Consider the following 27,120-nt stretch of genomic DNA (forward strand, 5'->3'; position numbering starts at 1 on the left):
CTGATGTTCCTCCCCAGCTCCTCAGGGCCTCACTTAACCGCCGCTGCGCAATGGCCATTACTCATGCTCATGGCCATTACTCATGCTCGGTGGCCCTCAGAGCACAGTCACACCCGCACTCTCAGAGCAGCCCCGCTGTACTGCCAGGCAACCTGGAAAAGCTGGGAGGAGGAACACACCTTGGAAACAAGCGGCAGCCCAGTTCCCCTGGGAATAACTGGGGAAAGCCACTGGACACAGAAGCCATTATTACCCAGAGCAAACCGCAGTTAGCCGCCTGCAGAGGCGACTGCCATGTTTTCACTTGCCTTTTTTCCTGGAACCAAACCATAATCTGACCAGACTTTCAGGAACTGGAATCATTGCCTGGACCAAACAAGCGCTAAGAACTGGATTTTGGGGGCTGTTTCGGGAGGGGAAGGCTGAACCCAGCGCACGGTATCAGCGCAGAGAAGCTGGAACCAAAGAAGAGAAGTCATTTGGGAAGAATGATGGAGCTGGCTGGACTGGAGACACAATCCCACCACTGAGCTGAGTCCCTCAGCACTGTGCTGCTGTGCATTGCATTGCTGTTAATGGGGCTGCCTCGGTTTAGGGGTTTCTTTCCAAGATAAATCTCGGCAGCCAGCGTTTACTTTGCTCAGATAAACCCTCAAATCTCTTTGTAACCACACGTTGTTTTGCTGGCATCAGGCCACCCCTTGCTTGTGATTGGAGTGCTGTGGTAATAGGCATCCTTTCTGTACCTTGCCGCCATACTTCCCTCAGTGCCCCTTTGGTGTGTAATTCTCTGGCTGTTCTGCCTGAAAACTCCATTCTGATGGAACGAAGACAAGAAAACATCAAGAAGCCAACCCCTGGAGCAAAACAACCCTGAGAAACACACGCCTGGCCATTCTGACACCATCCATGATTCCCATGCAAAGCCATTTGGGATGACACTTTCCCTGAAGTCTGCAAAGCCCGCAAATATGAAATCATATTTATGACCCCCTACCACCCCACACCCCCACAACAACCTTAATCATAGAATCATGGAATGGTTTGGGTTGGAAAGGACCTTAAGATCATCCAGTTCCAACCCCGCTGCCATGGGCAGGGGCACCGCACACTAAACCAGGTCACCCAAGGCTTCGTCCAACCTTGAGTTGTACTTGAGTACAGCTCAACTCAACCCACAGCAGGCCTGTGTGTTCTACCCATTACCTGTAGGCAGAAAACAGACCCTGCCCGGTGTTGTACCTGTAACCAGGACTGTGGTTTTAGACTTCCAGCTCGTATCTTTATGAACCCAACCACAGAATCATCAGCATTCCCAGCTCCCTCAGGAAGAGGCCACTTGCTCGTGCCAGACCTTTCACAAGACCTTTGAGCATCCACGGCCACGGCCCCGCACGATGCCGCGGCGATGGGCTGCACGCTGCTGATGCTGCTGCCCTCAAAAGCCTGCTCTGTCGGAGCGGAACAGTGGGGCATTGAGCTGCCCGAGCGCTCCTCCAACAAAGGAGGCTCTCAGCCGGGTACCTCCTTCCAGCAGCAAGTGTACGAGGCCTTTGTGTGAGCGCCGGGGCTCTCCCGGCCGTCGCGGCCTTGGGCCCCACATCAGAAGTCACAAGCAGGAGCGCTCACCAGCCCTCTTCGTTCCTCCTCGGCAGGACACAAGAGCACCGGGTTCAGCTACATGTGGTTTGGGAGCAGTGAGCAATGTCAGGCTCAGCAAGTAATTTTAGGCTCACATGCTGATTATCCAGTATGAGAACATCCAGTATGCAAATAGCCAGTACCTGAAGGGGGTCTACAAGGATGCTGGAGAGAGACTCTTGATCAGGGACTGCAGTGACAGGACAAGGGGTGATGGGTTCAAACTGAAACAGGGGAAGTTCAGGTTGGAGATAAGGCAGAAGCTCTTCCCTGTGAGGGTGCTGAGGCGCTGGCACAGGGTGCCCAGAGAAGCTGTGGCTGCCCCATCCCTGGCAGTGTTCAAGGCCAGGTTGGACACAGGGGCTTGGAGCAAGCTGCTCTAGTGGAAGGGGTCCTGCCCGTGGCAGGGGTTGGGGCTGGAGGAGCTTTAAGGTCCCTTCCAACCCAAACCAGGCTGGGGCTCTATGCCCTCCTTAATTCCATGCAGGCTAGCATGGAGGACACTTGGGCCAGAATTACTTTGGGTGCTGACTACGTTCAGTGCGTGAATCAAAATAGGTGCTCAACGCTGAGTGAGGAGTAAGGCCCCAGGCCCCAAACTCGTCTTTGGAATCATTCTGTCACTTCACTTGGACAGTGGCACCAGGAAGAGGACCATTACCTGCCAGCCTCAGATAGGAATGTCCAAATGGAATTCCAGATTCCATTTCTTGTGGGAAAAGCAAAGCAGAGTCTAAAGCACCTTATTTACTTTATCCTATCTCCTTCACCACAGCTTTCAAACTTAACAGAGACTAGCTCCTGATCTAGTTGAAGATGTCCCTGCTCATTGCAGGGAGGTTTGCACTAGATGAGTTGACGGTCCCTTCCAGTCCAAACTATTCTATGATTCCCAATATTTGGCTTAACAGATTTCCCAAACCTGCCTATTAAACAAAGAAACATCATTTTCACATGGGGAAAAATGTCACTGTTACTTAATAGCTGATATTTAATACCTCTCAATTCAACTTAAACAGGGACAAAAAGACCTTTAGAGCTGTTAGTAACCAAATACTCTTTCAATGCATCCTTACAGGAAATCCAGGCTGTGAGCAGGAGGGGTACACCTACCAAAGCCACGGGTATCACACAACAGTAGTTTAGTCCAGGGAATAGGAAATGGGGATTTTATGGGCCATGTCACAACCTGGTGCTTGATTTTCTTCACCATTTCTACTTAGCTTAGGTAGCACTCCATCCTCTTTAACAGCCGAAGCACGCACCCAACAGAAAACAGGAAGGCGAGAGAAATGGAGAAGAAAAAGGAGGAAGTCGCAAAACAGGTTTGAGAAAGAACCCGGGAATGAAATCCCACCATTGTCCTGGCTTTTCAGCACCACTTTCATCTCTGCCCGGAGCCTTGTTTTATTGCCCCACTTTCCACTGAAGTTAATGGCAAACCCCACGATCGATTTGCACAGGGCGCTCGGATAAGGAAAACGCTCGGGGTAGGAGCCCGTACTCCTGCGTGGTTACAACACGCCTCCGGAGTGACCATGGATGGTCGGTGACATTTAATGTGCTTATTTGAGCCATCCCGTGCAAAGGGGCCTGTTCCCGTGCCAGCACAAACGGGGGTTTACAGCAGACCATCCCACAAGTCATTTCACTGCGCTAACTCTGGCAACAGATCACTGCCAGGCTATTCAGAACACCCTACTGTCCCATGCACAAGTACCTGCTGACCAGCTCTGGTTTGCCTCCCAAACGAGGAGCCACTAAAAGTGCACCAGAACCGCCCTGTTTGCCATGAAATTATGCCCCAGAACCTAGGGATTTTCGTTTCAAAATTACCTTTCTTATTCACGCAGTTGGAAAACCAATATTCCAAACCTAATATAAACAGCACAGGCTACCAAACACCGGAGTTGTCGATTCTCCCAGTTATTCTAGCGAGGAGCCAAATCCAGTTTCAACATTTACTTTTCCACCTGTATCAACACGGACCACATTAACAGAAATGCCTTCCCCTGGGCTCTTTTACCTCGCCTTCTGGATCCTCACAACTGCCAAAGCCCGTAGCCAGAAAAGGAAAAACAAAAGCATATTTTGAAGATATAAAAGAAATTTTGGAGGTTTTGGAATTTGGGACGTGGGATGATCAAAATATGGATTATTTCTCTAACAACAAGGAATCTCTTAGTCCTCGTTTAATCTTGAGCCATGGTAGCAGTTAATGTAGCAGTAAAGATGGAGTTGCCATACTGCACTGAATAGCCCTTTAAAACAGGGACTTAGTCTCTCAGTGTTCATCATGAAGAAGTCTTTCACAAGACCTTGAAGTCTTCCTCCAAATCTCACGCTTAGTTTTGTGGGTTTTGTTTTAACATCAGGACTGGGAAAGAATAGGAGAAAAAGGCTTGCATTTTTTAAGTTCCTGGCTCTTTTTGAAGTTTATCCTTCATCGACAAAACTATTCCAGAACCTTCTCCAAAACCTTCTTCCGTAGGTTCGCTACACATCATCTAGGCAGACACATAGATAGTTCATGAGTAATACAGCTAACAGACAACCTGTGGTCACTAAAACGTGGTTTTCACTTCTGACTCCTCACTTCATCAGCCCCTCTCCAAAGGAAGGGTGTGCAGCACAGATTTCCCCAGGACTAGGGAATAAATAATGGTGTCTGCGTGTCATTCCACAGTTCCTACACTGTAACTGTAGGCTTTTCCTGCAGGAAAAGGCTGAAATAAGGTGGCTCCGAGCAGCTCTGTCTCACTGTGATTCTCTGCATCACATCAGTGCTACAAAGTGATGTGCAAAGAGCTGAAATTCAACCAGCAGGGAGTAGACAAATACAAGTCTGAGCAAGGGTTTTGCCACAAATGTCCATCTTATGGAGAACCCGAACATGCTCGTTACAACACCTACCCAGTCATTCCCTCTGAGCTAAATCCCCAAATTATACACTCAATTAGCTGGCAAGCTTGCTTTTATAGCTGCACATTCGAAGTATTGCTAGACAGAGGAGACTTTCAGCAATATTCAGCTATAACCTTTGTTCAGCTGGTTAAAACACCCTAAACCTGAGGCTAGGCTTCAGATTTGTAAGCAGGAACCCGTACATTGGAAAGAACAAGGGTCCAGTTATCACACACAGAAATGCATCACTCAAAACACTGTGTCTGAGATCACTTAGAAACTCTTTGCAAAGCTGATGGGGCTTGTGCTCAAGTGTCACAGAGCCAGGAGACTGAAGGGTGTCTGCAGACAGCAGAAAATCGAGCAAATTTGCCATGGGAACATGAGAATATTTGCAACTTTGGTGGATATGAGAGAGTGGAAAAAATCCGTGTGGAGCAGACGCATTCCACCTGGAATGGAATTCAGGCTTCCCACCTTTCACCTCCAACAGGAATTCCCATGACAAGAAATGCCAGTGACCAATTTGGTAGACAAAGTAGGGCGTCCTTCGGCTCAGTAAGCACTGCCTCTGGCTATGCAGGTCACTGCTCGCAGCAGACGAGTCCTTTAAAAGGTGAATCGTGCAGTCACTATTGAAAGTGTCTTTTCAAAGGGTACCCACGTATCTTGAGAGGATGCTGGGGGCAGCAAGGAGACCCCACTGCCCCAGCACAGGACAGCATGAGCCCTGCAAACCCATCGGTTCCCAGCAGGATCTCCCTGTTTACCCATAGGCAGGGATCTGGGACAAGACTCTTGCAGGAAGAGCGGTGGGGGAAGCTCTGCTTCAGAACAGACAAAGCAAAGCAAGCAGGGAGGTTTTCCTGCTCTTGTGCAGCCTGGCTGGGAACCAACCCGAGCACACAGACCCCTGGGTTGGTGACGCTGATTATCATTGAGCACTTATAAATAGAAACCGCGTGTCTCTCTGGGGCCGAGCGGAACCCAGACCAGTGCAGATCAAAGGCTTACCCAGCCAAGGAGCTCCCCTGCTGAAGGGCACCGCCAGCAGCGCAAGGGGGTGCCCCAGGCACCCCAAACACTCATACAACTGCGGTTTGTTTCCTGGTGCTGGGAGGGCTGTGCAGCCACAGCCTGTCAACCCCACAGAACAGAGTGTGGCTAAAGGCAGTTTAACCACCTCCGATGGGAAAGCAGCTCTCCTTTCCTGCAGGCTTATTTCAGTGGTCACTGCGTTAGGGGCCAGGTTTTCCACACCATTTCTAACACGGCTCCAAAGCAGCCATGGAAGAAAGACCCTTGCACCCATGCTGCTGATCACCAAAGACACCAGGCTCCCACTGCGAATCAGAACACTTAGGGTTGGAAAGGACATTAAGATCATCAAGTTCCAACCCCCTGAACAGTTTCCAAGCTGAAATTCAATGTTAAAAACAAGTAACACCAAAATGAACCACCCAAAGGTACATCCAAAAGCTCCTAGAGAAGCTGCATCCTCCGGGCATTTATCAGGAGCACAGATCTGGCTCCCCATCACCGCTCAGGATCCTACATTTGTGATCACCGCGGGAAACATCACACCTCAGGCCAGCCCTAGAGCCCAGACCCAGCTTCCCAACTCCCCTGCGGGTGCTGGTAAAGCCACCAGCTACTGAATGCCAGAGATGCAACTGAATGAATGAATGCCAGGCTGTCCCATTCCGCAGGTGGGAGGGAGGAGGGATGATGTGATAGCTGGTGATGGCTTCCCTGTGGCACTGACCCTCGCTGCCGGAGATGTGGAAGGTGATACAGCTGCAGGGATCTCCTTCCAAATTCCTGACTCGCATTAACCTCTTCCTGCCAACCCCTGTAACCTTGCCAAGCCCATCCACAGGATCCTGGTGTTAGTGCGGCACAAGAGACAGACTTGGTTTACAACTATAACTTACATGGTGCGCTTTTCATTTATAAAGTGCCCAGCTTTTCCTGACAGGCTGAGAGCTGGGCTGGGCCAGCCTGGAGAAGAGAAGGCTCCTGAAGGGGAGACCTGAGAGCAGCTCCAGTGCCTGAAGGGGCTGCAGGAAAGCTGGAGAGGGGCTTGGGACAAGGGATGGAGGGACAGGCCAAGGGGAATGGCTTTAACCTGCCAGAACAGGGGAGATTGAGCTGAGCTCTTAGGCAAAAGCTCTTCCCTGGGAGGGTGCTGAGGCGCTGGCACAGGGTGCCCAGAGAAGCTGTGGCTGCCCCATCCCTGGCAGTGCTCAAGGCCAGGTTGGACACAGGGGCTTGGAGCAAGCTGCTCTAGTGGAAGGTGCCCCTGCCTGTGGCAGGGCTTGGAGCTGGATGGGCTTTAAGGTCCCTTCCAACCCAAACCAGGCTGGGATTCTATGATTAACTCCTCATCTGAGCAGGACACGTTGTCTCCTCTGACATACACAGTGTGAGCTACACGGCAACACGTTTCCCCAGACAAGTTTTGGGGTTCTGTCTTTACTTGCAGAGCTACCCCAGCCCTGCAACACCCTCTCTTTCTACCGAACAAGTGGCCCTGAGAACCAAAACTCCACACCTAGGTTGAGGCTGATTGATAGCAACCGCTGATGCTATCTCTCAGTTATCATTCCAGGACGGGGCAAACAAACCATAATAAGAACTGACTGGAACTTAATAAAGGAAACAGAACTTGCTAAAGCATTTCCCCCACCACATCTGCACTGACATTGTCACGAGCACAAGGGCTGAGTGTGCTAAACCTCTGCATAGGACGTCAGGGTTTAGTTGATGCAAGGGCAGCCTTGGTTCACTCCTAGCAGTGTCTGCTGCACCGCTCTGGACCATCAAGGCAAAGCTGGGATCTCCTGTAAGGTGACCCTTCCTGCCTGGTGCAGAAGGAGCTGGTTTGGAACCTTCAGTGTAGTCCCACCAGGGCTGGAAAATCCACTTTTACACGCCCCACTATCACCATCCAGTCTGACAATAGAGTCTCCTTACAATTACCACTTCAAGGCATTTAAAAGGGGTGGAATGTGGGAGGGACAACTGCCCACCTCCAGTAGGTCTGAGCAGTACCTTGCTGTAACCCAGTGCAAAGCTGTGTAACCATATGAAACCTCTAGAAAGCGTGAAAAATGAGGCACAAGCTCAGTGTGGGGAGAACATGAATAGAGGCTACAACAGCCCTGTATGTACCAGCACTGGTGCTGCCCTAGAGTCATCCTAACCAAGGCAAGAGGGTGAAAACACAGGCGTTGAGGAGGAAAACACAAGATTCAAAGGCAGGTAAGCTTCAGAAGGTGCTTTAACCATTGACTGAGCAATGCCCAATGCCACACAACACCCACCAGAGCCTAGTAGCTAGAGGGCAAGAATCCCCTCGAAGGTTTCCAACTACACGAGTGGCTTTTTAGATACTCTTCAAACAAAGAGCCATTAACCCAAGGAAAGGCAGCACCTGTGTCAGCAGAGCTAATCCTCTCCCTTTACAGCACACAGTGTTTTGGAGGCTTACTTAGCATTCCAGGGAGCTTCTAGTGTGTAATTTAACACATTTCCTGTACCTGCACTCTGAACGCCATCAGTCGCAGCCCTGTTTTTTAAGCCTACCTCCTCTGCAATGTGAGTACAGAGCTCCGGGATGGTTCCTGCAAAGTTCCTCCTTACAACTGCAGGAGAACTCGGTGCATTTTAGCTCTTTTGTTGGAGGGAATTGCAGCACATTGAGGGAGAGCATTGCAATTGATGGTATTTTCCTTTCAAGTGAAGGCAGTGCATTCCACTGCAGGGAAAGCTCACTTTCTGTGCCCTCAACAGGCTCTGCTTTCCTCTTTCAGTGGGATGTAAACAGGCAGATAATGGATTCCTGAGCCAGTGACCCAGAAGATGATAAAATCTGCCTCCTTCACCCTGCTAACTTAACCCCAAAGGCAGAGGCAGGGCCAGGATTTTAGTTCCTGTGCCATAAAGCCAGCACCGCAGCCCACGATCTGCCTGGTGCCCAAGAGAAAGCCTCTATATTCCCTCGTGGGCAAGTTCAGAGCCTGGGTTTTCCATGCCTGGCCTGAGGAACGCCTGCGTTGCCAGTGTTTAGGATGCTGTCATTCTATCTCATTACATCCAGTGTGCAGCCACTACTACGAGCCAGTTTACAAGCCACACAAAGTACTATGAATGAAAGACGCTGGGTTCTCTCCTCCCTCCCTAAGCCAACAAATAGGAACGTTCTTTGCACTACCCAGGCTCTTCCTCCCTCTCCAACAGGAACCACAGGACCATGCTTGTGGCTCAGACCAGAGTAAAATAAGAAACAGGCAGAGAAGGGCTGAACTTCACTGTGCTCTGGGGTTATTTATGGAGTTACACGGATGGAGAGGAGGAGGTTTGGGTTTGGTTAAAGATTCCTTCTTATTTGGAAACTGCAGTGCTCGAGTTCATTCATCCCCGGGACATGCCTTGCACTGAGCAACAGCAGAGCCTGGTTTATGCTGTCTGAGGCAGAGAGATGCTGGGCACAGTGAAAAACTGGGGCTCCTGCACAGGTCAGAGGCCTCACCTTTAGGGAACACACCACCATTCCCCAAAGAAACACCTGGTTTTCCACACAGATAGAGGATTTCATAGGAAGACACTAAAGGACATTCCTCTGTCTAAAAACAGTTAAAACATGAAGAAAGTTGGGAATGTTGAAGCACCTAAATGCTTTCTCATAGGTCTACAACATGAGCAAACAAATCTGTTTGGCAATTATGCAACCCCTCTCCATTTGGAGAAGTTAAGCATTTACAGGGGGTGCACAGCGAGTCAGCGAGGGCTCTCACACTGCAAACTGCACCCAAACAAAGCCGGAGCTTGTGATTCATTCCCGAAGTTCCAACTGTATTTTATGGCAGGATAAAATCAACAGCAAGACCGCTTCCTCACTCTCCCCCTTATTGTTCTAAACCACCTGGTCTGCGTTAGCCCTCCTCTGCAGTGCTCAGTGGGACATACACCTTTACGCTGTGTAACTGAGGACACCTTCAGAGAGATAAAAGCCACACACTATCTCTTCAAAGAACACAAAGCTTTCTCTACAGCACCACTTCAACACCTTGATGCAACGAGAACAAGCCCAGACGAAGGTGTTTACAGGGATCATCTCATAGCAACACCTACAACCCCCCCCCCCCCCCCCCAGCCCAGGCTTACCTTGCAACTGCTTGAATCTTCCTTCTAACTGGTTATAGTTATAGGGCACCTGAGCTGCGTACCCCGGGGACAACGGCCCGGGCATGCTGCTCGACTTCTGTAATTCCATCTACAGGTAACCCAGGGGGAGCAGGAGCTGCAGCATAAAGGAACCACGAGTTTCTCTACCATACATCCAAGTAAATCCCAGCTTCCTCGGCTCCAGTCCCTAGGGAAAACGAGCCTTCAAGCAGATAAAAGCTCCGGTTCAAACTCCAGCAGCGTGTGTTGGCCACAACGGAGGCCAGCTCAAAGCACCATGAGGGGGTTACGGCGGGCTTCTGGCTCACCCCGGCTCCGCTGCAGGCAGCTCTGAAGCGCTGGAACGCGGTCCCGGTGGAAGGGGATGCGGTGCAAGCCAGCCCGAAGCGGCGTGGAGGCTCCCGGAGCCGCAGCGCGCACCTCAGCCCTTCCTGACCCGCTGTAATATAACCGGCAGCGCCGGGGCGCGGGCTGATGTCACCGATTAGCATAGAGCGCGCCGGAGGAAGCGAAGGCTGTACCAAGGGCGAAGGGGCGGCGGAGCGGGGCAGGAGATGGCTCATAGGGGCTGCAGTGAGCCCGTCCTCACTGAGCCCCTGCGCTGCGAGCAGCCGGAGCCTGGGGGTAAGGCGGCCGCGGGGTCCCCAGCCCCGCTCGCCCTGTGCGGCCGCAGCAGCCGGTGGTACCGTCCCCAGCAGAGCTGGTGGAATTACAAGCTTTTGTTGGGAGCCTCATGTAACGGAAAGGGCTCAGATTACTATCGCAGAAAAGGAGGGCGCTTCGCTTTATTTGCCCCGAGGAGCGTCCGCTTGACAGAGCAGCACCCGCACGCAGGAACAGGCGAGGAGGGGATGCAGCAAGATGCACGCCGGGAACAAGAGAAGGCTCTGGGGAAAGGGCCTTTAAGCAGCCAAGTGCTGTCACTGCGGGTTATGTCACCGGTGCATCCCGACATCTCCTGTGGACGGGGCTCCTTGCCCGTGTACCAGCACGCTGGGTACGGCTGCCAGACGAACGCTGTCTGGGCTGTGCGCTGTAACGGGAAGCAGGGTGCCCTGCCTCTGACTGGGGGATAATGTGTGCAGCAGCAGCAGCAGGGCTGGGTACCAGCAGTCACATCCTGGCATTAGGCAGAGGATGGCAGTTTTCCCTTGGGCTGTGAGCTCCAGCCTTCACTTACACATAAGGGAAGGAAAAGGTCAGCTCCACATTCATATTCCCAGTATGCAGCATTTGCATGTTCCTGTTAAAACTGCTGATAGCGTTCGCACAGAAGTTTTCTCTTTGTGTTTTTCCTTGCGTTTCCAAATTCCTTTCCAATGGAATCCATGTCCTCCTCCCACTCCATCCCCTCATTAAACATCTCAAAATGTGCCTTTGTTTTGATATTGTTGGTTCACAAGTTTTTAGTCTTATACTAATGCCTATGAGGACAGCTGCAGTGGGAGCAGCTCAGTCCACTCCCACCAACTCACTGCAGCCCCAGTTCCTGTGGGGCACAAGGTGGACATTCCAACTAGCCCTTCCCAACATGCTGGGGAGCAAATGTGCCAGTCCAACACTGCTGATTTAGGGAGAAGTGATGGGAGTCAATGCCTCTCAGCTGAAGCTGGGGTTTCTAAAAGCACGTGAACTGCTAAAAACGTCTGGCACGTTCCTCCAATGGCCATAAATACACTTAAAATATTTATGGCTTTTACCTATGCTATTTTACTTGAAACAACACCACAGCTTGAGCCCAGAGGGGATTATCCCTATGAACTGCGCTCTGGGGAGACCCCCCCTGCAACCCTGATCCAGTTCTGGGGCAACAGCACAAGAGGGACGTGGAGCTGTTGAAGCAAGGCCAGAGGAGGCCACGGAGATGCTGCGAGGGCTGGAGCAGCTCTGCTCTGGAGCCAGGCTGAGAGAGCTGGGCTGGGGCAGCCTGGAGAAGAGAAGGCTCCTGAAGGGGAGACCTGAGAGCAGCTCCAGTGCCTCAAGGGGCTGCAGGAAAGCTGGAGAGGGGCTTGGGACAAGGGATGTAGGGACAGGCCAAGGGGAATGGCTTGAACCTGCCCGAGGGGAGACTGAGATGAGCTCTTAGGCAGAAGCTCTTCCCTGTGAGGGTGCTGAGGCGCTGGCACAGGGTGCCCAGAGAAGCTGTGGCTGCCCCATCCCTGGCAGTGCTCAAGGGCAGGTTGGACACAGGGGCTTGGAGCAAGCTGCTCTAGTGGAAGGGGTCCCTGCCCGTGGCAGGGGTTGGAGCTGGAGGAGCTTTAAGGTCCCTTCCAACCCAAACCGTTCTATGATTCCATAATTCTACGAGTGATTTCCTGCAGACCCAAACCACCGCAGTGTTGGGATCAAGGTGCTGCAGCCTGTGCCCCAAAAGCCTGTTTCCAGGTGGAAAGGGGGTTGGAGGAAGCACCTGCCCTTGTCCCAGCCGCAGGCAGGATGTGAGCTCCCCTGAGCTCCGCACACATCACAGCCCGATTTCCTTCACGGATTTGCTTTCCAGCAGCTTTTCCTGGTGAAGCCTGTGCTGTGTTTTACCTCCAGGAACCCTTCCCCTGGCCAGCAGGGAGGAGGCCAGGCCCTACCTGCAGCGGTATCGGCTCGCTGCCGTTCCACCCTGAGCAAACAGGGCTCGCTACGCCAGCTAAAGTCCAAGTGACTGACACAGGAACTGGAGCGCTTCCAGCACCATGGAGGCCCTCGACCAGGAGCTTCTCCCCAGCTGACAGCTTTCCCAGCACCGCTGGCAGGCGACACAGGACCGCACGCGGCCGTTAGTAATAATGTAAATTATTAAAGGGGGAAATGTTACAAAAGCAAAACATGAAAACACTACAAATATTCATTTGGCTTCGACCCATAGAAAACACAGGACTGTCTTTCCCCGCCCTGCCGTAAAACTCATTGAATCAGAATCATAGAACAGTTCGGGTTGGAAAGGACCTTAAGATCATCCAGTTCCAACCTCCCTGCCATGGGCAGGGACACCTCACACTAAACCATCTCACCCAAGGCTCTGTCCAACCTCTCCTTGAACACCGCCAGGGATGGAGCATTCACAACCTCCCTGGGCAACCCATTCCAGTGCCTCAGCACCCTCACAGGAAAGAATTTCCTCCTTAGATCCAATCTAAACTTCCCCTGTTTAAGTTTGAACCCGTTACCCCTTGTCCTATCACTACAGTCCCTAATGAAGAGTCCCTCCACAGCATCCCTATAGCCCCCTTCAGATACTGGAAGCTGCTCTGAGGTCTCCACGCAGCTTCTCTTCTCCAGGCTGAACAGCCCCAACTTTCTCAGCCTATCTTCATACAGGAGGTGCTCCAGTCCTGATCATCCTCATGGCCTCCTCTGGCCCTCAACACCATATAATATGAATTTACACTTCAGATTAAGATTCCAAAGAGATACCAAACAGAAGTTGAGGGTTGAGGTTTTTTGTCCATGTCCTCCCTTTATCCCCCCAATAGCACTAAATACTACCTTAAAAAGAGAAGGAATTGCAGCAAGTATGGAGCCGAAGGCTACACAGTGAATAGGGGGAAAGCTTCAAGAGTCTGGGTTTGGACCGAGCTTATTTTAGTGCAAGATTTGAAGAACAGAGACCCTAACAAACACATGGTAGGGAACTCAGCAGCACTCCCTGAGCCATCCTGACCTCATTTTCACTGCTGTCCAGGCTGGCACTGGGGCTGAACAAGAGGTCTCCAGTAGCAGATGTGACAGACGTGGCTGAGCTGCTGTCTGCTTGGTGTGATGGGTGGTCCTGCTGGCTCACCTCCCGCAGCATCACTGCTGCTCTGTGGGGCCTCGGGCATGTGCACTGATGGTTCCACTGCATGGGGAGCTGGTAATTCAGGAGAAAGAGCACAGCAGAGTGGGGATCTGTCTTTGTGAATGGCTACACCTTAGGGAGTGAGGATTCCTAAGACCAGGAGCCTGCCAGCAGCCACAGCAATCGCAATACCTTTGTTTGCTGTTGCCTTTAAATTAGCAAACCCAAGACCTGTTTATTGCCACCATGCATCAAAGCTCTGGGTTCACCATAAGGCTCTTGCAGGCACAAAGCCCTTTTCTATACCTGGTTTCTACTCATTTTCCTCTGGTTCTCTTTAATTGACTAAGTCCTTGACAATATTAATTAGTATGTTATGGAGAGGAACTAATGCTTTAAAGCCAGAGATAAATCACAGCATCCCAGCCTGGTTTGGGTGTGAAGGGACCTTAAAGCTCCTCCAGCTCCAGCCCCTGCCACAGGCAGGGACCCCTTCCACTAGAGCAGCTTGCTCCAAGCTCCTGTGTCCAACCTGGCCTTGAACACTGCCAGGGATGGGGCAGCCACAGTTTCTCTGGGCACCCTGTGCCAGCGCCTCAGCACCCTCACAATGAGATAACTTTTAAGCTCTGGTCCAAGTGTAATTTCTCAAATCAACCCAGCTTGAAACTGTCCATGATGTAATTCATCACTGATCTCAGCACTGGAGGAAAGTAAGGGCTTGCAGGGACGGTGCCTGCAGCCCTGCCCTGGGCAGCCTGTTCCAATGCCTGAGCACCCTCTGGGGAAGGAATTGTTCCTCAGCTCCATCTAAACCTGCCCTGGTGCAGCTTGAGGCCGTTTCCTCTTGTCCTAAAACAGTCTCCCATGGCTTGAGTGGTGCTGATGGCATTATTTGTGTACTTGATAAGAGTAAATAAACCCACAAATGATTATCCACTTATCCATAATGCAATGTGTGACTTGGTTGATGCGATCAGAGCTCTGCAAAGCCTCAAGGAGAACAAGAGGTTGACTCCGGTAATGTTATGCATGTACAAGCAGCATCTGGAGGCAGGTGCTCAGTCCAGAGTGGAAAGGGATCTTGGCTGGGATCTGTCTTTCTGTGGCTGCTGAAGTGAATGGGTTCCTACCACAAAGGAAAAAAATGGTGTTTCTAAGGAAGAAACTAGCACCATTCCCATCCAAATTCCTGATTATCGGTTTCTAAGGTGGAACTAAGCTATCGCTTTCCTCATCCAAAAGATCTCACTTAAGAAAATCTCCAGCACAACCTTCGAAGGAGTATGAACAAAAAATCCCTCTAAGAAACTCCTGACCAAGGATCCAGTTCAAAGCTCTTCTGCAGAAAGTAGCTGGTCAGTGAGCAGTGCTAATGCCCTTGCTCCTATATTATCCTTCACCACTGAAGTCAACCAATATTGGCTTTATTGAGTCAACAATGAAGATAGTTCATCCTGGGGGACCCAATGTCCAACACAGGCCCACCCACCCCACATTCAACTTCATGCACACGTGAAAAGCCAAGAGAACAACACAGAGGATGCTCCCTGGGTCCCATGAAACGAATGCACTGTGGTGCTGTGAAGGAGAGATGCAATTTTACAGCTCCACAACAGACGATTATCTTCCTAATGGGAAGCAGAATGCACGCCAGAGCTTACAAGAATTACCAATCTGGTTAATGATCAGCCTTGTCTTTCCTCTTTACTCTTCCTCGCTCTTGTAAATTCTCCACTTGGTGACTAAGTAGGAAAACATTACAAGCTAAAGAGGACGATTTATTAATCTAAACCGGCACAGAAATCACAGAACAGTTGCTTTTCTCCTCCAAGAGAGGGAAGTTCTTACACACGCCCTCAGAGCCACAGCAAAGAGCTGGAACTCATCCCTGCATTTGCCTTTTGTGGCTTTGCTGACACCCCTGTGCACACAGTAAGCCCAAATCTCCCCCATAGAGTAAGGAAAGAGGGGTTTTGCCATGGATCGTTCTAGAATGCAGTGGGAAATAGCTATTTTTATCATCTGTGACAATTTGCATAACATTAATCCTGACGAGTAAGCTGTTTTTCCCCCAGTTGCTATCTAAGATGCTGGAAGGCAGAGAGGAGCAGCCCACACACGGAGCAGGAATTAACATGCCAACTTGATTACCTCTGCTGCAGGTATTTGTGGGAACAGAACCATTCATCTTGTAAGCCACCATTTCCTGCAACGCTTTGCAATGGAAGGTGAACTAAATACAAGCAGAAAACCAGAGCTTCTCCTAAGGAACATTTCCCTTTCTCAAAGTATTTCTACTTCTCTGTTACAAGGGGATTTTTGGTCTGTGGGATGTATGAAGACATCTGGTCTGCCAAGCCCCTTCCAGATGTATTCTCTGTGACTGATACAGGCTTGGGAGAGCCAATGCAATCCAATGGCAAGGGAAAGGGTCACATTAAAAAGCAAGAGACAAGGATATCTGTAACAGAAGGGTCTGTTCACACGTCCAGTAGCTCCACAGCGAGTCCCAGGCTCAAACCAGCTTTGAGCTCCCTATAAACCTATAAACTGCCATGAGTGAGCCCAAAGCAGCACAAAACCTCTGGGAATCTCATCCCACATCAGGCCAGTATATCCATTTATTACTGAAACTGGGTCAGTTCCACCCAGTTTCGGGTTTCAGTTTACCCAAGTCCCACATTAACAGGAAAGTTGACCTGCCTTTTGGAACAGCACGCCCTCGATACCTGCAACCGTGACCGTGGGCCAGGAGAGCCACACCAGCACTGGTGTTTGGAGGAAAACATGGTGTGTGTTGGTTTGCATTCCAGCCCAAATGGGTTCTTCTGACCCGCACCACTTCCCATCCTCCCTAAACTCACCAAAACTGCAACAACCGCATTCATTCCATTGGTTTGTGGTCTCCAAATACACCTGCTTTGCTGCCTGGCTTGGATGAGCAGCCTTTAAAAGTCTGTTAAAGTCAAGCGTGGCGCACAGGTACATCCTTAACATACTTGTTTGCTGTGGAGTTCTGGCACAAAACCACTTCTTGATTTTAATCCAGAAAATTGCTCTTTTTAATGGGTTTTAATGTGCGTTTTTAGGAGCGGGAATTGTTTTCATTGCCTCTCCCTCCTCTCCTCCTCTATCTGAGCTGCATCTATGTTTATATGTAGGAAAGAAAGAGATTCCCACCCTCCTTTTGCTTTTCTTCCTCTTGCAGTGTCTCCTTTTCCCCCTGGTCTGACCGTGCACACAGAGGATGCACCATTGCTACACCATGATCCCTTGGGCATGAAAAGTCAGCCTCCTGCTGCTGCTGGAAACCCTGGGCACAAACAACAAGCAGAACACACTGATCTTAGGCCAGAGGATTCATTTCTACTCTTTCCTTTGCTTAAAGCACATAAAATACACTAATGTTCACAGATACATCCCAACTGTGACCAGCCACATTCACATGGGGTCAGCGTAGGGGAGAGGAATAAAGAAGTAACCCCTCTAGATTGCCAGTTCCATAACTGGAGGAGCTTGAGCTCCTAAAGTAGAACCCTCTGGAGCTAAGTGGGCTCCCTGCAGCATTTTAGATCCTCTTAGAGTCATAGAATCAACTAGGTTGGAAAAGACCTTTAAGATCATCAAGTCCAACCATTAACTCTTACACCTAAGTAACAAAGCTGCAGAAAGCCAAGGTAGGACAGGCTTGAGCTGATCCTGTAGTTCAGGCAACATGAAAGAGAAGGAAAATGTTAGGAGAGAAACTGTGGAAGTTGGGGTTCTTTAAACCATATCAGAGACAGAAACATGAGCTGAAAGTCTCTTGTAAAGCCAACATCAGAGACATCTCAAAACCTTCTTTCACTGAATCTCACCCACAGAATTTCTCCATCTGGGAATTGCCTATCTCTGCAAAACTGGTTACTTGTCAATGGACAAATACCCAAGTACTGCCCTGAACTTGTCAAGTTATTACTCCAGAGCAAACCATATATACATATATATACATATACACACACGCACGTACATATCCTGTAGGGAGACAGGCTGAGAACATTGGGGCTGTTTAGCCTGGAGAAGAGAAGCTGCGTGGAGACCTCAGGGCAACTTCCAGTATCTGAAGGGGGCTACATGGATGCTGGAGAGGGACTCTTCATCAGGGACTGTAGCAACAGGACAAGGGGTGATGGGTTCAGACTGAAAGAGGGGCAGTTCAGGTTGGAGATAAGGCAGAAGCTCTTGCCTGTGAGGGTGCTGAGGCGCTGGCACAGGGTGCCCAGAGAAGCTGTGGCTGCCCCATCCCTGGCAGTGTTCAAGGGCAGGTTGGACACAGGGGCTTGGAGCAAGCTGCTGTAGTGGAAGAGGTCCCTGCCCGTGGGAGGGGTTGGAACTGGATGGACTTTAAGGTCCCTTCAACCCAAACCAGGCTGGGTTCTGTGATTCTATATGTATAGAACAAATATATAGTGTATAGAATAAATACTGTATTGTGCTCTTACCTGTACAAACACTGTCCCCGTTTGACACCCATCCGCATTAGAGGCTTCATAACATTTAAAGGAAGCAACAGTTCCAAAAAACCACCATACAACAAATAAAGCGGTTGGCAAAAAGCCCATGGTGTTTGCACTGCTCACGAGAAGAGTTAAAAGCTGCGAGGAAGAACGCTAGAAACCATGAGAATGGAACTTGGAAATGGATTTTCCTCATCTTCTCCACTTGCCCGGCCCTCATCCCTGCTCCTCTTGCCTCCTCCCCATCAAAGCAATTTGTCTCAAGGCAACGTGGGTTTGTATCTCTCCAGGATATTACCTCGAGATAAGGATCAGGACTCTGATGGGAGAGGATGATTTCATCACTAATCTTGCCCCATTAGAAGAGCTCCAAGGTTAAACAGAAATGAGCAAACAGGTTTTAATGGTGGATTGAATTTCGCTGCGCAGTATGCTCTGCTAGACATTATTTATACTTCAGGAGTGCTTTCATGCAGTATCCAAGCAACAAATAGGAGGAAAAATGCAAGGCACACTGCAGATTTGGCTGAATAAATAGCATAAATACAGGAACATGGCTGGTGAGATGCTGAAGAGAGGAGACGAGAACATTCTCTTCCGCACACGCAGTTCTTGGGGAAGGATTGCTTTCAAATGGCAGGCTCATGATCCAGTTTTGAATGGATCCACAGCCAAGCTCATCCCTGATAAAAGCCATAATTAAACCAACATAAAAATGCCATTATTGGCATGAAGTGTCCATAAACAAGAAATCCTTTGCATTAAGATGACTCAGCAAAGTATCTAAAACCCTAATCGCACCATTGCAATGAAGGGTTCCATGGTTCCTCTGTGTTAAAGATCCCCAAAACACTGATTTAAAGAACATTCCAGCCTTTTCTGTCTCCAGGTTCCCCATAATGGGTGAGATTCCCAGCTCGTGTAAGTCATCACAGCCTCAGAGCAGCCAAAGGAGGATGACAGCTTACACCACTGACAGCCTGGCTGGTGGGTCTTCTAAATCACAGAACCCCAGCCTGGTTTGGGTTGAAGGGACCTTAAAGCTCCTCCAGCTCCAACCCCTGCCACAGGCAGGGACCCCTTCCACTAGAGCAGCTTGCTCCAAGCCCCTGTGTCCAACCTGGCCTTGAACACTGCCAGGGATGGGGCAGCCACAGCTTCTCTGGGCACCCTGTGCCAGCGCCTCAGCACCCTCACAGGGAAGAGCTTCTGCCTAAGAGCTCAGCTCAGTCTCCCCTCTGCCAGGTTCAAGCCATTCCCCTTGGCCTGTCCCTACAGGCCCTTTTCCAAAGCCCCTCTCCAGGTTTCCTGCAGCCCCTTTAGGCCCTGGAGCTGCTCTCAGGTCTCCCTGAAGCCTTCTCTGCCTGATAAAGCAGATTTACCTGCTTCCAGGAGCATCCTCATCCATATTTCAGTGGCAACGTCCTAAAAGCAGACACATATGCACACACGCAGTCAGCACACAGACATTAGTTTCCTTTTTCTCCCTCAAGGTACAGATGGCTTTTAGATTTCATCACTTCTTAACCCCAGGACTCAATTCTCTTGCACTTTGCTCAATCCCTGTATTGCTGCCCCAGCACAGAGCCAGCCCTTAGTGCATAAGCACTGGTCTATGTCTGGCAGAAACCATGAGAAGCAGGCACCACTCCTGTGTCCCAGTCCAGGAGCTTAGTGCACAGGAGTCCTAGATGTAGAGGTCTATCAATGCAGGCTCCTCTGCTGGGCTCTCCTGTGTTCATGTCCAGAGAGATACTGCTTGGCCTTGAAAGATTTAACCGGAGACATAAGGTGACTGCAGCTATCAGATGTCCCAGAACGGGGCTGCCAGCAACTGCTCCAGTCCTGCTCCCTCCCAAAGAACCAAAATGCCCATTTTCCAGCTCCTCTTGTCCTGCCAGATCACAGTTATTGACCAGGACGCAATCACTTCCATGCATCACTTCCTAAGTGACCATAAATACTACTCATGAAGCAGACAAGCATGGTGTGATTCCACAAAACTCCCGACTTTTCAGCAGTACTTTCATTCAGAAGCCTGGCTCTGTACTGGGAAAGCTCCTCTGGATCATGGATCTGGTGTCTAATCCAACTACAGTGACTCTCACCTACACCTCCACGTGGTTTGCACATTACTTGTTTGATTCTAAAGAGAGAGCAAACCCCCACAGCTACGGATAACTGATACCAAAGATGATGTTACTATAGCAAGGAGACACAAAGGACCTCTGTAGCAGACTACGTTTCTGATGGGACATCACTGAAAACATGTTGTTCACGTTTATTTGAGAGCCATTTTATGTTCTGTAGACACACAGAGACAGTTTTTGGGGGCTCCATCTATCGATCATCTTTAAAAATGAAAATACAAAGAACAGGATACTATTTATTGCCTGGATTTTGCTGTTTGCTATAGGGATAGTTCTCTATCAGCAGCTTTAAAAGCTAAAACACATCAGCAGTGACAGGCGGGATAAGGTTTTCCTTGTTTTCTGGTATAAGCACAGTGTTCATCAGTGGTCCCAGCCAGCACTGCAGGTACCGTGTGAATACAGAGCCATGATCCCTCCCTCATTGCCTGCCTGACACAAAACACACACAGCCATGAGGCTGGTTGTGACACCAGCCTCCTATAGATCCTGGTAAGGTACCGCTGAGAAGCTGTTGCAGAAGTTAAGATCCATAAGGAAACACTGGGTGAGTTCGACACTTGGAAAAGCTGCTGTTGAAATGATTCCATCAGTTTTTACCTGAGCAAAGGAAGGCTGTCCAAAAACCAAGCCCTTTCACACCACCTGAGGAAGTCTGAATCAGGCCTCTGCCTGCTGGACAAACCCAGGGGCCATAATGCACACGGCCACACTGGAGCTGGGATGAGGCATCTGCAGTTTCACTGCTGTAAGGCTTTCATTTCTGTGTACTGTCAGGTGAATCCTTCACATGGCCTTCAGCCCGGATTTACCAGCACCAAATTGCTGCTGAGCAACCCTTCCTTAACCACTCACTGCCACTCAAACCAGAGCACTGCTTGGCAAGTCCCAGATGGCTCAGGTACCCAACAGTTGGGAGATGCACTGCAAGAGATTATCCTCAGTGTGCTCCTCCAGAGCCAAAGGTTTACCCTCTTACCCTCTACCCCAGAGTGGTTTGGGTTGGAAGGGACCTTAGAGCTCATCCAGTTCCAACCCCTGCCACGGGCAGGGACACCTTCCACTAGAGCAGCTTGCTCCAAGCTCCATCCAAAGTGGCCTTCAGGCACTGGAGCTGCTCTCAGGTCTCCCCTTCAGGAGCCTTCTCTTCTCCAGGCTGCCCCAGCCCAGCTCTCTCAGCCTGGCTCCAGAGCAGAGCTGCTCCAGCCCTCGCAGCAGCTCCATGGCCTCCTCTGGACTCACTCCAACAGCTCCACGTCCTTGTTTTGTCCTTTTTTACTGGATTTGACACCTGAAACTTCATTCTGACCCTGCAGATTTTTTTCTATCTTTAGCATATACTCAGAGTGAAGCAGTAAAACTTTGTTATGAGAAATACCTTGCAGCAGGGACAGGCAGGTGAATGATACCTGAAGAGTAAGTACTATAAGCAGGATCTTTGTTTTTGCCTTTTTAGAGGGGTTGTTTTGCTGCCTCCTTTCCTGTATCCCCTGCAAGGTTCATCAGCACTGTGACGTGCCCCAGTAGTGAGTGTCCTGACCTCTGCACAGTCACTTAGGTGGAGCTGGAAAAGGAATGCACAGCTTCATCTGCCCTGAGCAGATAAGCCTCTGCTATTTCAGAAACCTTGAAACTATCTTTAATTCATAGGCCAGAGAGTTGAGGCACCTTCTGGTCACTGGGGGGAGCCCAGGGGGCAAAAGGGCAAAACACAACTGAGCAGAAAGAGGAGTAACTTTAGCTGGGCATTCTTAATAGTGAATTAGCCAAGGGTAGCAATGGAAAGTTTTGGAGGTGACAGATCTCCTGCTACCTGAAAACAGCACCCCAGTGTCACAGCACCCCAGTGTCACAGCACGTCAGTGGCACAGCATCCCAGTGCCACAGCATCCCAGTGTCACAGCATGTCAGTGGCACAGCACCCCAGTGCCACAGCATCCCAGTGCCACAGCACCCCAGCGTCACAGCATCCCAGTGCCACAGCACCCCAGTGTCACAGCATCCCAGTGCCACAGCACCCCAGTGTTAGAACACCCCTGTGCCACAGCATCCCAGTGTCACAGCATCTCAGCACCACAGCATCCCAGCACCACAGCATCCTAGCACCACAGCATCCCAGCACCACAGCATCCCAGTGCCACAGCACCCCAGTGCCAGAACACCCCCGTGCCACAGCATCCCAGGGCCACAGTGTCAGAACACCCCTGTGCCACAGCACCCCAGTGCCACAGCACCCCAGTGTCACAGCACCCCAGTGCCACAGCCCCGGACCGCATGTGAAACTCAACTGTTTCTTAAGGCTCTGGTAGGAGCTCAATGCACCAAGGCGCTGCCCACAGATCTTGTTAGCTAATGGACCTTGGGAGATGAAATCCAACACTTGAGGATTTGTGAATGAAGGATTTTGCACAAACATGAGATCGTTTTGGCTTCCACAGCACAGGTAGAATTACCTGGTCTTCCAGCAAGACCTTCCAAAGAACCACAGAGAGCAAGGACGGGTGAAAGATGATTTCCTACAGTGGGATAGCTTACTTCACCAAGCAGGGATCAGTTACCTTCTTCTCATATCAGTTGCAGAGCGAGTTCAACATGAATGGTATCCAATCTGGTTGCATATCCCTTCAAATCTGGATTCTGATTGAAATCCCAGATGATTTATTTGGTTTAAACTGGAACAAGCCTTCACACTCTAGTTTTCATGGTGCACGGAGCACTTCAATAAGACCAGTTATCAGCTGCAGTGTTGACAGTGGTTTTCTGCTATTAAATCATGCCTGCTCTAACTGAGCTTTCCTCCAATTCACTGTCCTGATCACAGGGTATTCTGACCACCACCTCCTGCTTTGCTGTTTAAATATTTCACCATCCTGATGGAACACGGAGCCATCATGACTCTTTCTGGAACAGAGCATCAGTCTTACTTCTCACTCACCCTCCACCTTTAAGGAGGTAAGCTTCATTTAAATTAAGCAAACTAGAAGATGGAAGCTTCACAGAAGAGGCACTTCACACCTGGTTGAAGAATGTGGACAGAAGATGCCTGCATCAGCAGGAAGATTCAGAGTGAGTACACAGCCATCAGTCTGTATTGATGTTCTGCCTGTGGCTGTTCTACTTTTGAACCCATCAGTCTGCACCTTACAGATGGGGGATAAAAAGCCAGCGCCTACTCTGTTCATTTTGAAACCTTTCACACTAGGAGGAGATAATAATGTATATGCATCTAAAATGATCCACGATGATGGCCACAAGGATGCTCAGGCACTGGAGCACCTCCCGTATGAAGACAGGCTGAGGAAGTTGGGGCTGTTCAGCCTGGAGAAGAGAAGCTGCATGGAGACCTCAGAGCAGCTTCCAGTGTCTGAAGGGGGCTATAGGGATGGTGGGGAGGGACTCTTCATTAGGGACTGCAGTGACAGGACAAGGGGTAACGGGTTCAAACTTAAACAGGGGAAGTTTAGATTGGATCTAAGGAGGAAATTCTTTCCTGTGAGGGTGGTGAGGCACTGGAATGGGTTGCCCAGGGAGGTTGTGAATGCTCCATCCCTGGCAGTGTTCAAGGAGAGGTTGGACAGAGCCTTGGGTGTCATGGTTTAGTGTGAGGTGTCCCTGGCCATGGCAGGGGGGTTGGAACTGGGTGATCTTAAGGTCCTTTCCAACCCTAACTATTCTATGATTCTAAGATGCTGATAGTCTTTCAATTTATTTTGTAGCATCAATGAAAGGCAGACGTACTGAGAGAGCTGGACATCCACAGGCAGTCTTTAGAGGCATCTACTCTAGGACCTCTGGAAAGAAAACTGATGTCATCAGAGAACAGCTACACTTGGAGATGGGGGAAGATGCTCAGGCCTCTTAGATGGGCACATCTGGAGGTGTCAGACTGGAGTCTGACTCAGATGTTACTCACTAACCCTGGGCCCTGCAGGCAGTGCACAACTGTTTCTGCTTCAGAGCACAGTGATATTCACCCAGAAAGAGTGATGGTGCAAGAGACAGTCAAATTCACAGGGGTTAGAGCCCAGAAGAGCCTCCTGGTATCAGCCAGCGTGGCTTTGTGTGCACCACCAGCCGCAGGCTTTCACACAGGGATTACTGTGTCTGATCCTGTGACAAGCAGCTGAATTAGAGGGCACCTTTCCAGAAAGAGCCTGCCTGGATGTGCAGAGTCCAATGACAGAGATCACGGCTACCCCAGCTCCAGGCTGCAGCTGCAGAAAGCCTGCAAGTGCCTTTCTGGGGAGATGCAAGAGAAGATTACCCATCAGCCAGCAAACCTTTAACCATTGATTTGCAACCCAAACCTCTCATCATTCCTCTTTCCTGCATCACTATTAGGCTCTCAAGCAGTGCTAAGCTGAGCTTTGGCAGCATTCGCAGCACTCACAGCAGAGAATTACAGGCATGAAATGCATCAAATTAAAATAACTACAAGTAATGCTTGTTAAGAAGAAAAATAAATACAGCAGACTCTGGGAAAACGTTTGAATTGAATCTTCAGCAAAATTATTTGCTTTGACATTGCTGTTTGGTTTAGGCTAGCTAAATAATTCAAGTACTTTCCTTACATTACTTCTCCTTGAAGTAAGAGTTTCATGTTTATTATTCATTACTCAGGTGGGGAGCTCCACTCACCATAAAAGTAAGTGGAAAAACCAACAGCATTGAAGGCTCTGGGTCTGGCACCCAAATGTGGTTAATGAGCTTTGTATAAAAGCACCTCCCACCCAAGGAACAGACTATAACCTGCACTCTCTAACGTGGCAGGAGTCAAATACAGCTCCTTCCTCAAACAAATCAAACTATAAAGAACCCCAAGCCAAGGTTCTTCCCATGTACCACCCATCTACCAGCACAGGTATCACTCAGGCTGCTGCCAACCCCACTGAGCACAGCCCCGTGCCAGCACTGTGGCTTTTAATGCACCCTGTGGTGAGAACTGCTGCAATGAGGTCTTTAACTGAACACACATCCCTCCTGTGAGTGGTTCCATGAAGTCGATACCGGCCTCAGCAGCAGTTACATGATCTGCTGTGTGCCCACCTGCGTGAACTACTTTATTTCCCTGGTGCTCAGCTCCAAACCTGATCCTGCCCTGAGCCCGACGGGTAAAGGTGCTCTGCATCTGATGCACTCCCACGTCCAGCATCCCGAGGGGAAAGGGCACGAGGTGCTGCGGGGCCGGTCTCATTGAATCACAAATGAAACAGATGATACCTTTGCATTTGCCTCCGCACGATCAATAAACCTGCTTCAACACCTTGCAAAGGGTTGGGTTTAAAACCTCCCCTGCAACTCGGATTGCACCAGCAGAAATGGGTCATATTTTGCCCTGTTTTTCCAGGCGGCTGAGGTATTTTGGTCAGAGGTCAGGAATGTGGGCATGCTACCGCAGGAGCCAGGAAATCATTGACAGGACGCATAGAAACTGCTTTGCAGGGCAATGCCTGCGAGCTGAGAGGCCACAACATAATCTCTGTGCTGCATAAACACATTTGGTTAATGTACAGCCTTTAATACACAATAATCAAATGGCTTAAACAGAAAAGGACCCAATCAAATTCTATTTCTCTGCTGATGAGTGTAATTCAGCAGAGAGCAAGTACTTCAGAAGCTCTGCTTCAGAAATACTTGTGGTTTCAGCACTAGGTGACAGCTATCCCCACCTACCACATTCCTCCATTCCAGGACAAGGGAGATGTTTTGAACACCTCCAAACGAAGGTATTTGGAAGCAGAGTTTTGTTGTTTCAATCGAAACAATCTGAGTACGCAGCCAACATGGTTAATAACTGGTGAGAGTGATGGGGGGAGAAAGAGTCAGTGCAACCTTCCAAGTAAAAAGACAGGATGTGGATGAAATCTCTGCTCTCCTGTGCTTACAGCAAAGTTTCATAGCGAATCTGAGCACCTGTGGGTTTGTAAAACATCAGATCCGAGCACGTCCTGCAAAGCAACACGAGACCATCAGGACCCGCTGATGTCAGGAAAACGTCAACCCAACAAGGTGCAGACGGAGAGCATCCCACCCTGTCACACCCACAGCATCAGAACCTCGTGTGAGCAGTGCCTACCAGCTAGGGCCTTGATGCGGGACCGTTCAAACAGCCGAGCTGAACTGTTCTCGTTGTCCCAGTCGTCCACGTCCCAGCGGTTGTTGACATCGCTGTACTGCTGTTGGATTTCAATGTTGTCGTAATCTGTCGCTACTGTTGTCGTCATCTTGAGTCTCCTTAACCTGTTCTCACCATCAGAGTCTTCTTAAACACCTCTGCAAAGCAAAACCACAGACGAATAACTTAGACACTGTTCGTCATGAAACATAGAATCCTGGAATGGTTTGGGTTGAAGGGACCTTAAAGCTCCTCCAGCTCCAACCCCAACACCTCCCACTAGAGCAGCTTGCTCCAAGCCCCTGTGTCCAACCTGGCCTTGAGCACTGCCAGGGATGGGGCAGCCACAGCTTCTCTGGGCACCCTGTGCCAGGCTCCTCAGCACCCTCACAGGGAAGAGCTTCTGCCTAAGAGCTCAGCTCAGTCTCCTGTGTTTCAGTTTGAACCCACCACCCCTTGTCCTATTGCTACAGCCCCTGATGAAGAGTCCCTCCCCAGCATCCTTGTAGCCCCTTCAGGATGAAAAGATGCACCAAGACACCTTCAGAACTGTTATCTCCAAAAGCAGCCTGTTGTCTTTATAGAGCTGAGAATGTTGGGTAAAGCACATGGAGCCGTGCATACCTCGGCTAAGAAAAACCTGGAGTGCAAAACCAACCTCAACACCTTCACAAAGTGGTGCCAGTTCTGATGAGAACCATGCAAAGGCTTAGGAGGCCACATAAGCATTGACAAGCTTAAGTCTCTTAATGGAGATCTGAAGACACATCTTCCTTCACATGAAGATGCTAACTGTGACCCGTCTGGGGCATTTATATATGAACCAATCCAGCTAAAAACAACCCATTG

General features: G+C 49.9%; 1 protein-coding gene across 2 annotated transcripts in view; it reads right to left on the reverse strand.

The window, feature by feature from the left end:
* The window catches only part of SPTBN1 (spectrin beta, non-erythrocytic 1), a 94,354-nt gene extending 67,936 nt beyond the window's left edge, over positions 1-26,418 (reverse strand). The window contains exon 1 of one of the 2 annotated variants that reach the window (XM_061461674.1): positions 26,233-26,418. In XM_061461674.1, coding sequence (XP_061317658.1) covers positions 26,233-26,380 — 148 coding nt within the window. In that variant the 5' untranslated portion in view covers positions 26,381-26,418. Of the gene's footprint in view, positions 1-9,714; positions 10,037-26,232 lie in introns of those variants that run through there. The other variant, XM_061461675.1, reaches the window with a different exon arrangement.
* Positions 26,419-27,120: the final 702 nt, after the last annotated feature.

The sequence above is a fragment of the Pezoporus flaviventris genome, unplaced genomic scaffold (assembly GCF_033815535.1).
Source record: "Pezoporus flaviventris isolate CSIRO_AGI_PZ_B2104156 unplaced genomic scaffold, CSIRO_AGI_Pfla_v1 ptg000031l, whole genome shotgun sequence".
NCBI classification, from domain to species: Eukaryota; Metazoa; Chordata; class Aves; order Psittaciformes; family Psittacidae; genus Pezoporus; species Pezoporus flaviventris.